This window comes from Saccopteryx leptura, chromosome 6 (genome assembly GCF_036850995.1).
Source record: "Saccopteryx leptura isolate mSacLep1 chromosome 6, mSacLep1_pri_phased_curated, whole genome shotgun sequence".
Taxonomy (NCBI): domain Eukaryota; kingdom Metazoa; phylum Chordata; class Mammalia; order Chiroptera; family Emballonuridae; genus Saccopteryx; species Saccopteryx leptura.
The window spans coordinates 80,003,971-80,021,020 of NC_089508.1; the positions used below are offsets into that span (position 1 = coordinate 80,003,971).

Here is a 17,050-nt window from a genome sequence, read left to right on the forward strand (position 1 = left end):
GGAACAGGAACAGATACTACATGTGTGCACATTTTGGAGGGAGGGGGGATCAATCCATTTTATTGAGCATCTTTGGGGGGACAGTAGAAGGGCTGAGAAGACAATGAGATCCCAAGTCCTTGACCTGGCTATGATCTCCTCATCTTCTCAGCTGCCAAAAAGGCATACATATTTAAATTTTTTTATTTGTTTGATTCTTAATTTTTATTTATTGATTGATTTGAAAGAGAGAGGAAGGCAGAGAGGGAGAAAGAGGTAGGGAGGGAGGGAGGGAAAGAGAGAGAGTGAGAGAGAATTTTCAATTTGTTCATTCATTGGTTGATTTTTGTATGTGCCCTGACCAGGGATTGAACCTACAACTTAGGTGTATTGGGATGACACTCCAACAACTAAGCTATCCAGCCAGGGCTTATTCAATTTGTTTTTAAAACTTTGGAGTCATCCTTAAAATTCCATTCTTTCTGTCCCTCCCAAACCAAGTTTAGATATTTTGTCTCAAAAATATTTTTTGAATCTTTGTTCTCTTCACTATTGCCAGTGTCTGTGATAAACTACTGTCCTTTATTAACCATACCAGTCCAATAACTACTGAACTTCTTACATTTACTCTTGATCTATTCAAATCTCATCTCTAAAGTCAAACTCTTTAAGAGACCCTCTTTGTCCTAGCCCCTAGTTACATTTCCAGATTTATCTAAATGTTCCCTTTTGCTCTATTTTAGCCACATTGGCCTTATTTCAGACCCTTGTACTTGGTACACTTTCCCACAGAAGGGCTTATGCATGTTACTCATATTAAATAGTCTGCTTTTCCTTTCATTCTCATTTTAACTCCTACTCATTCTTCATATGTTAGCTTAAATGTCACTTCCTCACAGGGAAGCCTCTCCTGACTCAGCTGGGTCATTTCTGCTTCAGGCCCTTACATCATCATGTAACCTCTCTTCCACAGCACTTACTATAACATTACTTGTTTAATTCTTACATTCTTGTCTAGACTAAAAGCTCCATAAGGTACAAAGTGGTTTTGTTTTGTTTTTCAGTGCAAGAAAGATACAGACAGAGACAGACACAGGAAGAAAGAGAGATGAAAAACATCAACTTGCAGTTGCATCACTTTTAATTGTTCATTGATAGCTTCTCATATGTGCCTTGATGGGGGAGGCTCCAGTTGAGCCAGTGATCCCATGCTTAAGCAGTATGAGCCAGTGCTCAAACCAGCGACCTTGGGGTTTTGAACCTAGGTCCTCAGCGTCCCAGGTCGACACTCTAACCACTGCACTTCTACCATCAGGCTCAAACATTTTTGTTTTTGTTTTTTTAATTTTTTTTATTTATTCATTTTAGAGAGGAGAGGGAGAGACAGAGAGAGAGAGAGAGAGAGAGAGAGAGAGAGAGAAGGAGAGGAGGAGCTGGAAGCATCAACTCCCATATGTGTCTTGACCAGGCAAGTCCAGGGTTTCAAACCGGCAACCTCAGCATTTCCAGGTCGACGCTTTATCCACTGCGCCACCACAGGTGAGGCAACATTTTTGTTTTTAATCACCATAGTATTCTTAGCACTGAGCACTGTACATGACACTTACTAGGCACTCAGTATATTTGCTCAAACAATAATAAAGTGACAAGAGAAAAATAGGGAACCATTAAGTAGTGGTACCCAGAGAAACAGTATGGTTGTTAGTATTTTTACTAAAATTTAAAAAAAATTATTTATTCCTTTTTTGAGAGAAAGGGAGAATCATTTTTTTTTTGTTCATATATAAAATATAGATGATAATATCTAAATCTCTATACAAGGGGTAAGAGAAAGGCCAATAGAGAAGCAAAAAGAAACAACCAGGCCTGACCTGTGGTGGCGCAGTGGATAAAGCATCGACCTGGAAAGCTAACGTTGCCAGTTTGAAACCCTGGGCTTGCCTGGTCGAAGCAAATTGATGCTTCCTGCTCTTCTCCCCCTCCCTTATCTCTCTCTCTTTTCCTATCTCTCTCTCAAAATGAAAAAAAAAAAAAAAAAGAACCAGGAGAAAAGAATAGGGTCAGGATAGTGCAATATCAGAGTCAGGGAGATGCAAGTTTCAGGAAGAAAATAATAATTAAATTTTCAAATGCTGAAAAGGGTCAAGGATACTAAGAACTAAGAATTACCAAATTTGATTATTACGTGAAATTTTGTGATCTTTAAGAATTTTAGGACAATAAAAGTTGGGATTATAAGAGGTCAAACTGAAAGGCTTATTTATTTTTCAGAGAAGGGAAGGCGGAAACAGACTCCCACATACACCCCCACCAGGATCCAACCAGCAAGCCCACTAGGGGGTGATGCCCTGCCCATCTGGGAGCATTGCACCGTTGCAACTGGAGCCATTTGTTTTCATGCGCTTGAGGCAGAGAAAATCGATGGAGCCATCCTCAGCACCCTGGGCCAAATCGCTCTAATCAAGCCCTGGCTGCAGGTGGGGAGGAGAAGAGAGAGAGAGAAGAAGAGAGAAGCAATAGGAAGAGGGGTGGAGAGCAGATTGGCGCTTCTCCTGTGTGGTGTGCCCTGGCTAGAATCAAACCGGGGACATCCAGACGCTGAGCCGACACTCTACTGCTAAGCCAACCTATCAGAGCTGCATGACTTATTTTTATTTTATTTTATTTTTTTAGAGAGACAGAGAGAGAGAGAGAGAGAGAAGAGCAGGAAGCATCAACTCCCATATGTGCCTTGGCCAGGCAAGCCCAGGGTTTTGAACCGGCGACCTCAGCATTTCCAGGTCGACACTTTATCCACTGTGCCACCACAGGTCAGGCATGACTTATTTTTAAACGAAGATAAATTCATCTATTAAAAAACAGACTGCCTGACCAGGCGGTGGCGCAGTGGATAGAGAGTCGGACTGGGATGCGGAGGATCCAGATTTGAGACCCCGAGGTCTCCAGCTTAAGTGCGGGCTCATCTGGTTTGGGAAAAGCTCACGAGCTTGGACCCAAGGTCGCTGGCTTGAGCAAAGGGTTACTCAGTCTGCTGAAGGCCCATGGTCAAGGCACATATGAGAAAGCAATCAATGAACAACTAAGGTGTCACAACGAAAAACGATGATTGATGCTTCTCATCTCTCTCCATTCCTGTCTGTCCCTATCTATCCCTCTCTCTGTATCTCTAAAAAATAAATAAATAAAATAAAAATAAAAAACAGACTATGGTCTAGGTTATGAAAAGCTTTCCAAAGAGATTTATTATCTTGAGCATCTCTTGTTCATAGTGCTATGCAGGACTGTAGTAAAGGAGCTTTTAGCCTGACCTGTGGTGGCGCAGTGGATAGAGCGTCAACCTGGAATGCTGATGTTGCTGGTTCAAAACCCTGGGCTTGCCCAGCAACTACTATGAGTAGATGCTTCCCACTCTCCCTCCTCTTCTTCCCTCTCCCTCTCACCTCTCTCCAAAAATCAATAATTAAAATCTAAAAATAAAAAGGAGCTTTAATTTAATTTAATGTCTCAAGCTGCTAATAAAAGGCTTCAGCATAGTGATATCAACAATCTGTATGAAAGGAAGCATTTAGATAAAATTAAAATTTTTTTGGAAAAAAATATTTAAAATACTTTACCTATTTCCACCTCAGTAAGACAGTTAGCAATCTTCTGAAGTATGCTGTCCACCTCATTTATCTTTAGCCGAAGTTTCTCCCTTTCATTCTAAAACACAATATTACAGACTACTAAGTTAAAGTTCTAAACACATTATAACATTATCATATTTCTTTTTTATTGTAATTTTATTTAGAAAATTAAATTTAGTGGGGTGACATTGATCAGTAAGAGTACATAGGTTTCAGGTAAACATTTCTATAGCATTTGAACTGTTGATTGTGTTGTGTACCCATCCCCATCACCAAAGTCAAATCATTTTTCATCACTGTATATTTGTCCCTCTATACTCCCTTCCTCCCGTTATCATACTTCAAATAGCTGACTAACTGCTAGGTCTAAATCATGAACAGGAAGGTCTTTCTTTCTTTTTTTGATTGCCTGATTTTAGAGAGACAGAGAGAGAAGGGGGGGAGGAAGAAAGAAAGAGAGACAGAGAGAGAGAGAGAGAGAGAGAGAGAAGCATTCATTTGTTGTTCCACTTTGTGCATGACCAGGGATCGAACCTGCAACCTTGGTGTTTTTTTTTTCTTTAGAGGGACAGAGAGAGATAGAGGGATAGACAAGGACAGATAGGAACGGAGAGAGATGAGAAGCATCAATCATCAGCTTTTCAGTTTTTTGTTGCGACACCTTAGTTGTTCATTGATTGCTTTCTCATATGTGCCTTGATTGTGGACCTTCAGCAGACCGAGTAACCCCTTGCTCAAGCCAGCGACCTTGGGTCCACGCTGGTGAGCTTTTTTTTTGCTTAAGCCAGATGAGCCTGCGCTCAAGCTGGCAACCTCGGGGTCTCGAACCTGGGTCCTTCCGCATCCCAGTCCAACGCTCTATCCACTGCGCCACCGCCTGGTCAGGCAACCTCGGTGTTTTATGATGACCCTCTAACCAACTGAGCTAACTGCCTAGGACCAACAGGCAGATCTTAAAATGAAGGTCAAAGTTTCCAGACTAGACTTAAATATTACTTCAAAAAAAAAATGTTTGTTAAAAATGTTCTACAGCCTGACCAGGTGGTGGCGCAGTGGATAGAGAGTCAGACTGGGATGCTGAAGGACCCAGGTTCAAGACCCCAAGGTCGCCAGCTTGAGCGTGGGCTCAACTGTTTTGAGCAAAAGCTCACCAGCTTGGACCCAAGGTCACTGGCTCAAGCAAGGGGTCACTCGGTCTGCTGACGGCCCACAGTCAAGGCACATTTGAGAAAGCAATCAGTGAACAACTAAGGTGTTGCAACGAAAAACTGATGATTGATGCTTCTCATCTCTCTCCGTTCCTGTCTGTCTGTCCCTATCTATCCCTCTCTCTCTCTTTCTGTCTCTGTAAATAATAAAAAAAATTTGAAAAAAAAAAATGTTCTACAGTCAAATATGGGAAACACTAGTCAAACAGAATTATAGCATTTTTTTTTCTTTTTAGTTTTTCTAAAACAGATATGTGACTGTAGACATTAATATGCTAACTATTTAATTTCTCTGAAAGGGTGACAGTGCATGTAACACTTTCCAGACTTGTTTGCTAATACAAAGGTTTTCAATATAGAACCTTTCTTGAAGAACAATCATTTTGGAAAATGCTATTTTAAACACATACACAAATATACACAGGTATAAACATTGTGGAGGATAATATTATAGTACAGTCCTTAGTAATAGAAGATCAGAATCCTATATTGTTTTATTTCAATATATATAATGGATTAATAAATATGAGATAAGAAATAGGCCCTAGCCAGACCTGTGGTGGTGCAGTGAATGATACATCCGTTTGGAATGTTGATGTTGCTGGTTTGGAGCTCTAGGCTTGCCCAGTCAAGGCACATGCAAGAGGCAACTACTTTGAGTTGATGCTTCCTGCTATCCCACCTCCTTCTCTCTCTCTCTCTCTCTCTCTCTCTCTCTAAAAATCAATGAATAAAATCTTTAGAGAGAGGAGAGACAGAGAGAGAGAGAGAGGAAAGGGGGTTGGGGAGCAGGAAGCATAAACTCTCATATGTGCCTTGACCAGGTGCCTGGAGTTTTGAATCAGCAACCTCAGTGTTCCAGGTCGATGCTTTAGCCACTGCTCCAGCACAGGTCAGACAAAATCTTATATGTGCCCTGACTGGGGATCAAACCCACATCTCTGGTGTATCAGAACAATGCTCTAATCAAATGATCTACCGAGCCATGGTGAAACCTGTGTAATTTTGTCAGCCAGTTCCACCCCAATAAACTTAATAAAAGGAAACAAATAGAATTACTCAAGATTTGCCTGACCAGGTGGTGGCGCAGTGGATAGAGTGTCGGACTGGGATGCAGAGGACCCAAGTTCGAGACCCCGAGGTCGCCAGCTTGAGTGCGAAGCTGAATCCTCTGCATCCCAGTACTTCTCATTGGCAAATTTAATTCCATTTAATAGTTTAAAATCTGGTTTGAGGCCTGATCTGTGGTGGCACAGTGGATAAAGCGTCGACCTGGAAATACTGAGGTCGCCGGTTCGAAACCCTGGGCTTGCCTGGTCAAGGCACATATGGGAGTTGATGCTTCCAGCTCCTCCCCCACTTCTCTCTCTCTGTCTCCTCTCTCTCTCTCTCTCTCTGTCTCTCCCTCTCCTCTAAAATGAATAAATAAAATTTAAAAAAAAGATCTGGTTTGAGGAAAAGCCCACCAGCTTGAACCCAAGGTTGCTGGCTCCAGCAAGGGGTTACTCGGTCTGCTGAAGGCCCGCGGTCAAGGCACATATGAGAAAGCAATGAATGAACAACTAAGGTGTTGCAATGCACAATGAAAAACTAATGATTGATGCTTCTCATCTCTCTCCGTTCCTGTCTGTCTGTCCCTATCTATCCCTCTCTCTGATTCACTCTCTGTTTCTATAAAGTAAATAAATAAATAAATAAATAAAATAAATAATAATAAAAAAAAGAATTACTCAAGATTCCATAATTTGCTACTTTGGACAAATTGAACCCCTACCGTATGAACAATTCTAAGTTTTTGCCCAATATCATTCACATGTTTAAGAAACATTCTTCATATTGCACAACCACTATGAAGTAATTTTAATAGATCTTTGTTTCTATGCTATTGTCTCAAATTACCTGAGCTGACTGCACCAGCTTTCTGTAGAGAGCCACCTTTCCTTGGTGAGTGAAGACTTTAGTCATCTTGGTAAAATGTGATTTTATTTTGTTCAGATAAATTCCAAAGGCCTTCAGCTGTAAGAAAAAGTCATAGGTTATAATGCACTAAAACAAATGAGTTAGAAAAGGCAAATGATCGGGTTTTTTAATTTGTTTTATTTTTTGTGTGTGACAGAGACAGAGAAAAGAACAGACAGGGACAGACAGACAGGCAGGGAGAGAGATGAGAAGCATCAATTCTTCGTTGCAGCACCTTAGTTGTTCATTGATTGCTTTCTCATATGTGCCTTGACCGGGGGGGGGGGGGGGGGGGGGGGCGCTACAGCAGACAGAGTGACCCCTTGCTGAAGCCAGCGACCTTCAGCTCAAGCTGGTGAGTGTTGCTCAAACCAAATGAGCCTGCGCTCAACCGGCAACCTCAGGGTTTTGAAGCTGAATCCTCCACATACTAGTCCAATGCTCTACCTACTGCTGCCACTGACTGTCAGGCAAGGCAAATGATCTTGAGAGAAGGCTGGTTCAGGTGATCTGTGCTAAGTTTTGCTCATTCTAGACCAGGGGTCTCAAACTCGCGGCCCGCCGAACAATTTTGTACTGATTTTTTTTTGTTTTCAACTGCAGTGAGAAAAGTGTTGCGTAACAGTTGCCTTTTGTAGACCTAGTGCAGCCCGCCGAAAGGCTGTGATCTTGCTCTGCGGCCCACATGCTGAGTTGAGTTTGAGACCCCTGTTCTAGACTCTTATTCTCAAGGCAGGGTACTTCTCATTGGCAAATTTAATTCCATTTAATAATTTAAAAGCACAGTCAAAGATTTGAATTTTGACTCCTGCTTTTAATTCACTTATTCATATTACAAATAAGAAAATGACAGGCTCTTAAAACTCCTAATATATTAGGACATGTATAAAATTAGTTACTTGTTTTAAAACTTATTTTGAGAGAGAGAGAGAAAGAGGAGGGAGAAGTGGAAAGCATGAACTCATAGTAGTTGTTTCCCGTGTGTGCCAAGATCTGGGCAAGCCCAGGGTTTTAACCAGCAACCTTAGCATTCCAGGTCAATACTTTATCCACTGCACCACCACAGGTCAGACAAGTTACTTATTATTTAATCAATTAAATCTTTTCCTTATCTAAATCGAAGTGAAAGGCAAACAAGAAGGAGGGAGGGAATTATAAATAAACTTCAACTATATTTCATATATTAAATTGATAATTTTAGGTTTGAAAAAATTATGTATTAACAATTACTCATGTATAATTAAATAAAACCTTGGTAACATGTTACACCTGAGAAGTTAAAGAAGTCATCACTAATTACCAAAGTAATTGTTGCCTGACCAGGTGGTGGCGCAGTGGATAGAGCGTCGGACTGGGATGCGGAAGGACCCAGGTTCGAGACCTCGAGGTCGCCAGCTTGAGCGCGGGCTCATCTGGCTTGAGCAAAGAGCTCACCAGCTTAGATCCAAGGTCGCTGGCTCCAGCAGGGAGTTACTCGGTCTGCTGAAGGCCGGAGGTCAAGGCACATGTGAGAAAGCAATCAATGAACAACTAAGAAGTCGCAACGCGCAACGAGAAACTGATGATTGATGCTTCTCATCTCTCTCCGTTCCTGTCTGTCTGTCCCTGTCTATCTCTGCCTCTGTAAAAAAAAAAAAAAAAAAAGTAATTGTTACTTATTTCATAAGAATTGTTCAAAATGTCTACACTGATTCCCATTCAGAAAATGAGACAAATGTACCTCCTCATCAGAGTAGTGTCTCATTTTTCCCCACAGGTTCCTATTAACATCAGCCAACAGTTTATCTTGGTTCAATGCAGAAAGCTTTAATCTAAAATACAAAAAAGTTTATTAGCATAGGGTTCAGGAGTCAGCTTCAATGGATCCACTCTGATCTATAGGCATACTTAATTTAATTCCACATAAAAAGAGGGGAATTTACTCAAGAGCAGTGACCAGCCTTATTATTTCAATACTTGTAGAACACAGTTCAAGATGTTATGAATTAAAAAACTTCTCCCACAAACAGAATTCTCATCAATGTTATCAGCTTATTCCAACATGAAGAAATGATGCTAATAAAAAATCCTTAAGGCCTGTCAATGCATAATTGCAAGGTCAAAACTATTATTTTAAATAAAAGTTCATAATTCAGTTCAAAGTCCTATCTCACCTTTACAGAACAGCATTTACAAAAGTAGCCTAAATACATATTAATCTCTTGTTAATAAGCAAAAGAAATAAATTTCTACCAGATTTAAAAGATGTTATACACAGGTATAGAATTGCAAAATCAAATAGTAGAGCACATCTACACAGACTATTCATTGTATTTCATTCAAAAGAAAACATTCTCAAATCATGAGATGCTCAACTTATTTAAATATGAAGAAACTTGTCTGTCTTCTTCAGTGAAGAACCTCAGTACTTAGTATAGTACCTAACACACAGTAGGTGCTCAATATACACAACTGTTGAGTAAATAAGCCATAATCAGGCAAATCTGCAGTATAATAATTTAAAAGCAGCTTAAGTCTCTATTTTTAAAAAGACTTCTTCAAAGACTATTTTATTTGTTTTCTGTTTGTTAGATTGGTTCAAATTTAGTTGGATAGTTCTAGACAAGTATGATATAAACACTGCTTTGGGTTGCAAGTCCTGATCTACATGTAGGAATCCAGGTATAACATACCTAATTTGTAAATTAGTCTATAGCATCTATACATACCAAAGCACCGAGGAAAACCATGTTCCTGAATATATATGTAAATTAAGAGCAAATGTGATGAAATTATAAACCCAAAAGCATTCTTGATTTTAGGCAGTATATACAAATCTCTAAAGGGACATTTCTCTTTTGAAGATGTTCCTTTACAAACATTTATGATATCATAATTCAATAATTATTGCTCATTGAGGACATACTTTAGGCTAAAAATGGCATAAAAGCATTTGATATATACTATTTCCTACTGTTCATATCTACCCACTAAGTAGGTATTACTATACCCAATTTATGGATGTAGAAATAAAGGTTAAATGACTCAGATAATGTTACAGTTAGTGTTATACCCAGGATTGAGCTTCAATCTGAAGCCAAAACTCTTTCTATAAACATATAATACCACCAATTAATGCCACCGACCTTTGTCAATGCCAGTGTTATTCTAATAAAAACCTTACCACAGGTTCAACCATCCAACAAACATAAAAAAATGAAAACTTTCATACTCTTCAATTTTTTGGCGAAGAAGCTCACAATCTTCTCTATAAATCTGTATCTTGGGTCGGTAAACATATTGACTTAACAACAGATCTTCAGAAGTAGGTTGTGTATTTATAGTAAACTGAAAGAAAAAAAAATCAGTCCTTTAAGACTGGTATTTTGAGGACAAACCATATTTAAGAACTGTTTCAAGTTCCAGAGTGCCTAGTTTTAAAAGTTCTATGAAGAAAAATTTGAATACTCTTAAAATTCTTATACCCAGTAAAACTACAAGTTGGAATTTGAATTCAAGTCTCTGACATCAAAGTCTATTTCCCAAAGATATTTAGACAAACTAGAAGTTCCACTCACATGGGGTATTTTTTTTTGTATTTTTTTGTATTTTTCTGAAGCTGGAAATGGAGAGGCAGTCAGACAGACTACCGCATGCACACGACCAGGATCCAACTGGCATGCCCACCAGGGGGTGATGCTCTGCCCATCTGGGGCATTGCTCTGTCGCAACCAGAGCAATTCTAGCGCCTGAGGCAGAGGCCATGGAGCCATCCTCAGTGCCTGGGCCAACTTTGCTCCAATGGAGCCTTGGCTGCGGGAGCGGAAGAGAGAGACAGAGAGGAAGGAGAGGGGGAGGGGTGGAGAAGCAGATGGGCGCTTCTCCTGTGTGCCCTGGTTGGGAATCGAACCCGGGACTCCTGCACGCCAGGCCAACACTCTACCACTGAGCCAACTGGCCAGGGCCACATGGGATTTTAAATGACTGAAAATGGCTATTATTATTTGTCAATTATACTTCAACAAAGCTGGAAAAAGAAAAAAGAAAATGGCTAGACATTATTTTAAGTAAATCAATACCTAAAAATTCATTAGCTTTACCATTTACCTACATTAATGTTCCAATTTCTTAAAGTGAGAATTAATAAATTCTTTATTTTTAGACTCTCTTCTATAAAAATAATATGTGAGGCTTTTAACTTCCTGTTAAGCATAATATTTGCTGTATGTCCCATAAATTTGATATTAAATGTTCTCCTTTATTTTGCTTTCTAAATAGTTTTGATATCTTCTTTTGATATAAGAATTATCTAGCCCTGGCTAGATAGCTTGGTTTGTTACAACACTGTCCTGAAGCGCAGAGATTGCTGGCTTGACCCTAGGTTGGAGCATATGCAGGAACAGATTGATGCTACTCTTTCTCTCTCCTGCTTTCTTTCCTCTCTCTAAAATCAATAAAATAAACATTAAAAAAATGAATTATCTAGAATTATGGTTCTTTCTTTTTTAGAAGAGCTACAAGTTAATACTTATTTCTCTTTCTTTCTGTCTATCCCTGTCTCTCTCGCTAAAAAAAAAATAATAATAATAATAACTATTATAATTATTATTGAATTAAGATCACATGATGTGGTCCATAAAATCTCATTTTTAATTTTGTTAATGTTTTCTTCATGGCCAAGGGCATAACTTATTTTTGTAAATGTTCAACAGACTCAAGAAACAAAAAAATAATATTCTTATTAAGTGTTATAAGATTTTCTATTATAGTAAGTCCCTGAGTTACAAACATCCAGCTTACATCCAACTCATACTTATGAAAAGAACACTGTAAGAACTATTGGTAATCAATTGCAGTTGGACATCAATGAAAACCATATCATAGTTACACAACTCTCATGGCAAAGAAGTAACCAGTGAAGACCTTATGGAACTAGAGCAGCACATGATAGCATTTAGGGGAAAAAACAGGGACCTAGAAACTCCAGGACCAAAAAAGTTTTCCCTACAAAAGAGTTAACTGATGCCTTTTGTCTCATTGAAGCAGGACTGGCTAAATTAGAGGAGCAAGATCCTGATACAGAGAGGTTTACCAAAGTTTACCATACAGTTACTGAGGACTTGAGATGCTACAGGACTTTTTATGATGAGAAAAAGAAAAGCTCTGTACAAACCTCCCTTGATGCTACTTCAAGAAACTGACTCTAGCAGCAGAATCAAACCCTGACTTTCTAACACCAGTCCCATCCTCCCCAACAAATCCATTATCTTTTGCATCATCCAAGATTGTTTAAGATTCTATTAAAAATGTTTAAGTATTGCCTGACTGGGCGGTAGCGCAGTGAATAGAGCTTCGAACTGGGATGCGGAGGATCCAGGTTCAAGACTCCAAGGTCGCAAGCTTGAGCGTGGGCTAATCTGGTTTGAGCAAAGCTCACCAGCTTGAACCCAAGGTCACTGGCTCGAGGAAGGGGTTACTTGGTCTGCTGCAGCCCCACGGTCAAGGCACATATGAGAAAGCAATCAATGAACAACTAAGGTGTTGCAATGCACAACGAGAAACTAATGATTGTTGCTTCTCATCTCTCTCCGTTCCTATCTGTCTGTCCCTATCTAACCCTCTCTCTGACTCTCTGTCACTGTAAAAAAAAAAATTTAAGTATTTATATGCACAGAAAGGTAAAAATAAATACTATGTTATGACAAACATCTAAGTTGCATTTAATAAATAAATGTATCTATTCCAACTTACATACAAATTCAACTCAAGAACAAACCTACAGAACCCATCTCATTTGTAACTTCCTGAAATCTTTTTTTTTTTTTTTCCCCTGTATTTTTCTGAAGCCGGAAACAGGGAGAGACAGTCAGACAGACTCCCGCATGCGCCCAACTGGGATCCACCTGGCACGCCCACCAGGGGGCGATGCTCTGCCCCTCCGGGGCATCGCTCTGTTGCGACCAGAGCCACTCTAGCGCCTGGGGCAGAGGCCAAGGAGCCATCCCCAGAGCCTGGGCCATCTTTGCTCCAGTGGAGCCTCGGCTGCAGGAAGAGAAGAGAGAGACAGAGAGGAAGGAGAGGGGGAGGGGTGGAGAAGCAGATGGGCGCTTCTCCTGTGTGCCCTGGCCGAGAATCGAACCCGGGACTTCTGCACGCCAGGCCGATGCTCTACCACTGAGCCAACCGGCCAGGGCCACTTCCTGAAATCTTTTAAACTGAGTTTGTTGATTATATTAGTCAAATATTCTATGATCTTACATATTTATTTTAAAAAATGTTAAGACTGCTATTCTTAGATTTATTTTATTTTTTTGTATTTTTCTGAAGTTGGAAACGGGGAGGCAATCAGACAGACTCCTGCATGCACCTGACCGGGATCCACCCGGCACACCCACCAGGGGGTGATGCTCTGCCCATCTGGGGCATTGCTCTGTTGCAACCAGAGCCATTCTAGCGCCTGAGGCAGAGGCCACAGAGCCATCCTCAGCGCCCGGGCCAACTTTGCTCCAATGGAACCTTGGCTGCGGGAGGGGAAGAGAGAGACAGAGAGGAAGGAGAGGGGGAGGGGTGGAGAAGCAGATGGGCGCTTCTCCTGTGTGCCCTGGTCGGGAATCGAACCCGGGACTCCTGTATGCCAGGCCAACGCTCTACCACTGAGCCAACCAGCCAGGGACGTATTCTTAGATTTTTATAATGGTGGAAAACAGCATATGTTCAGGGAAAAAGGTATCAAAAACAAAACTGATGGCGAAGAATGAGATAGATAAATTTTCTCCTTATGAAAATCCATGATCTAAAACATTTTTATGCTAACCACAAATGTACCTATTATAGGTAAACTTTTATAGGAAAATTTGCTTCCTTAGATTCTTTTTTTGTTTCTGAATGCTTGCTTTGATGAAGTTTAGTAAGTAAGTACAATATATTCTAACTGAGGCAACTCTTTTGTCAAGAAATTATACTTACTTTGGCTGAGAGAGTGCTTTGTCGGGGTTTCTGTATCAAAATGTGAACTTGAAGAAGTATAAAGAACTCCTTTATTGTTATTCTCCCATCTTTGAGTTTCTGAGGAAAGAAAAAAAGGTTTGCATGACCATTCAAGGTGAGCTCATTTTGATTATAACCCCTCAATTTGTTTCTAAATAGCGTAAAGTACTTTGCATATATCTGTGAAAATACTATCCAGATATTTGTAGGCTATACATAAGTAGATTTTTAACTAAAATTTATTTTTCTTTCTCTCTCTCTCTCTCTTTCTTTCTTTTTTAGCGAGAGACAGACAGGGACAGACAGGAAGAAAGAGATGAGAAGCATCAACTTGTAGTTGCACCTTAATTGTTCATTGATTGCTTTCTCATATGTGCCTTGGCCAGGGGGCTCCAGCCGAGCCAGTGACCCTTGGCTCAAGCCAGTGACTATGGTATCATGTCTATGATCCCACGTTCAAGCTGGTGACTTCGGAGCCTCAAACCTGGGTCCCCATCATCCCAGGCCAATGCTCTATCCACTGCACCACTGCCTGGTCAGGCTAAAATTTATTTATTTATTTATTTTAGAGACAGACAGACAGGAAGGTAGAAAGATGAGAACCATCGATTCTTTGCTGTAGCACCTTAGTTCTTCACTTATTGCTTTCTCATATGGGCCTTGACTAGGGGGCTACAGCAGAGTGAGTGACCCTTTGCTCAAGCCAGTGACCTTGGGCTTCAAGTCAGCAACCTTTGGGCTCAAGCCAGCGACCTCGGGGTTTTGAACCTGGGCCCTCCACGTCCCAGTCCGATGCTCTATCCACTGTGCCACCACCTGGTCAGGCTAAAATTTATTTTTTTCTTTTAGAGAGAGAAAAGCAGGACAGGCAGGGACAGACAGACAGGAAGGGAGAGAGAAGAGAAGCATCATTTTAATTTCTTTTTCTTTAAGATTTCATTTATTAATTTTAGAGAGAGGGGAGAGGGAGAGAGAAAGAGAGAGGAAGGATGGGTGGGAGGGACAGGAAGCATCACCTTCCTTCCCATAAGTGCCTTTAGCAGGCAAGTCCAGAGCCTTGAACCAGCATCTTCTGCACTCCAGATCAACGCTTTATTCACTGCACCACCGCAGGTCAGGCTAAAATTTATTTCTTAAAGTTATTCATTAACAGTAGAATTGGAGGAAAAAAGCAAAATTTAGGTCTTCTAATTCTACTCCATACAATTAACTGCCATGCTGTGTCCTTAACAGAGAAAACTCGTCTTTTGTATATTTAAAACATTTCATAATTTTTTTAAAAATTAAAAAAAGAGAAAACAAAACAAGGAAATTAATCACATTAGAAATGAGAAGTACTTTACCATACCTCCTTCAAGCTCTCTTCACAAACACCGTCTGTGAGAAACTGTGATTCTATTTGACTATTGCGGTATGCTAGAAGTAAGCAAATTCAGGTGATGAACAAGTCAAAATTAAATTGTAAACAATTCTAGTTATCATTCAGGTTTACACTGTAGTTCTTGCTATCCATTAGGATATTGTTGGAAAGACAGGAATTTGTAGGGCAAACTACATTAGTTTTAAGGCTCCATTCAATGTTTCTCTACTGAGCATAGCCTCTTTTTTTTTTTTTTTTTTTTTGCATTTTTCCAAAGTGAGAAGCAGAGTGAGGGGGAGGCAGACAGACTCCCGCATGAGCCCTACCAGATTGACCGGGCATGCCCACCAGGGGGCGATGCTCAGCCCCTCTGGGGCGTTGCTCTGCTGCAATCGGAGCTGTCCTCGGCACCCAGGCCAACTTTGCTCCAATGGAGCCTTGGCTGCAGGATGGGAGGAGAGAGATAGAGAAAGGAAAGGGGGATGGGTGGAGAAGCAGATGGGCGCTTCTCCTGTGTGCCCTGGCCGGGTTCGGAAATTGAACCCAGGACTTCCACACACCAGGCCGATGCTCTACTGCTGAGCCAACTGGCCAGGGCCTGAGCATAGCCTCTTAAGAAAATCATTCTATCCTGTGTAGTATTTCACTTCTCAATTTATTAAAATAACTAAGAATTAAACAAAAACTAAATATTATTTCACTTATCAACTATTTATAACCCTCCAAAAGCTTATATGAATTTCAAACACCTCCTGAATTAAAATACATTTATCATTAGTCAAGTAAGCAGATGACTTCTATTAATTAGCTTTCATGAAGATCATCTTACTGCTGAAGTCCAGAGAGGTGCCATCAGCTTTGACTGAATCCAGAGAACTGCTGAAACTAGATGGGGTTCTGCTGAGGCTTTTTATCAATACACTGTTAGCATTTTTATCTATATCTCCTTCAGCATGGTGGTCAATAATCTGTAATTAATAAGGAACAACATCAGGATAAAGTTATAACACTTATCATAACTAAATGTTTCTTGAACACTAACAAATACTTTTTTTTTCTTTTTTAAGTGAGAGGAAGGAGATAGAGAAGCAGACTCCCACATGTACACTGACCACCTGGCACCAGTCTTGGGCTGATGCTCTGCCCATCTGGGGCCTATGCTCACAAATGAGCTATTATGAGCACCTGAGGCACCTGGGGTCGATGCATACTTGAATCAATTGAGCCATAGCTGTGGGAGTAAAGGAGAGAGAGAGAAGCATGAGAGGAAGGAGGGAAAAGCAGATGATCGCCTCTCCTCTGTGCCCTGACTGGGAATCAAACCTGGGTCTTCCACATGCCAGGTCAATGCTACCAAATGTTGATCTATCAATTATTCAATTACTAGCCACCAGGGTCAGGGCTATCACACTGTAGAAAACCAGAATAGAATATTGGCTGTACACTGTGGCACAGGCTAGAGCACAGAAAAGAAACTTATTTCCAGGCTTTAGTACTTCCCTCACTTGGTGACCAAGATTCCTTTGGTTGAAGTCAAATACGTCATGTGGTCCTGTTTTTACCATTTTAGCTATTTGACTTTACAGCCTTAAAAGTATTTTTCATCTACCTACTTACATATATTTTTGAAGACATTATATTCTTTGTCTAAATGCTAGAATGCAAGCTCCATGAGAGCAGATTTTTATCTATTAAGTTCCCACTGAGGCATTTCTAGCAACAACCTAAACAGTACGTAGGAAACAGCAGATATGCAATAAATATTTATTACACAAAACAGTACTAATTTTCATAAAATTTATTCAGTTATATATTTTATATTACTGTTACTACTTTCTCAAAGCTTCATAGACAAACCATTTGCTTTGGTACAATTAATCCTCACCTGTAAAACTCCATTTGCATGACAGGTTTCATTTCCCCAAATTATCCAAACCAGCTGTCTCTCAATT

The 17,050-nt window shown here is 40.3% G+C and overlaps 1 protein-coding gene across 3 annotated transcripts in view; it reads right to left on the reverse strand.

Annotated features, from left to right (window-relative positions):
- The window catches only part of KNL1 (kinetochore scaffold 1), a 75,387-nt gene that overhangs the window by 15,344 nt on the left and 42,993 nt on the right, over positions 1–17,050 (reverse strand). For all 3 annotated transcript variants that reach the window (XM_066342216.1, XM_066342215.1, XM_066342214.1), the window contains 7 exons: positions 15,928–16,066; positions 15,087–15,154; positions 13,718–13,816; positions 9,984–10,099; positions 8,493–8,583; positions 6,713–6,829; positions 3,594–3,681 (listed from right to left, as the gene is read on the reverse strand). In XM_066342216.1, coding sequence (XP_066198313.1) covers positions 3,594–3,681; positions 6,713–6,829; positions 8,493–8,583; positions 9,984–10,099; positions 13,718–13,816; positions 15,087–15,154; positions 15,928–16,066 — 718 coding nt within the window. The remainder of the gene's footprint in view (positions 1–3,593; positions 3,682–6,712; positions 6,830–8,492; positions 8,584–9,983; positions 10,100–13,717; positions 13,817–15,086; positions 15,155–15,927; positions 16,067–17,050) is intronic.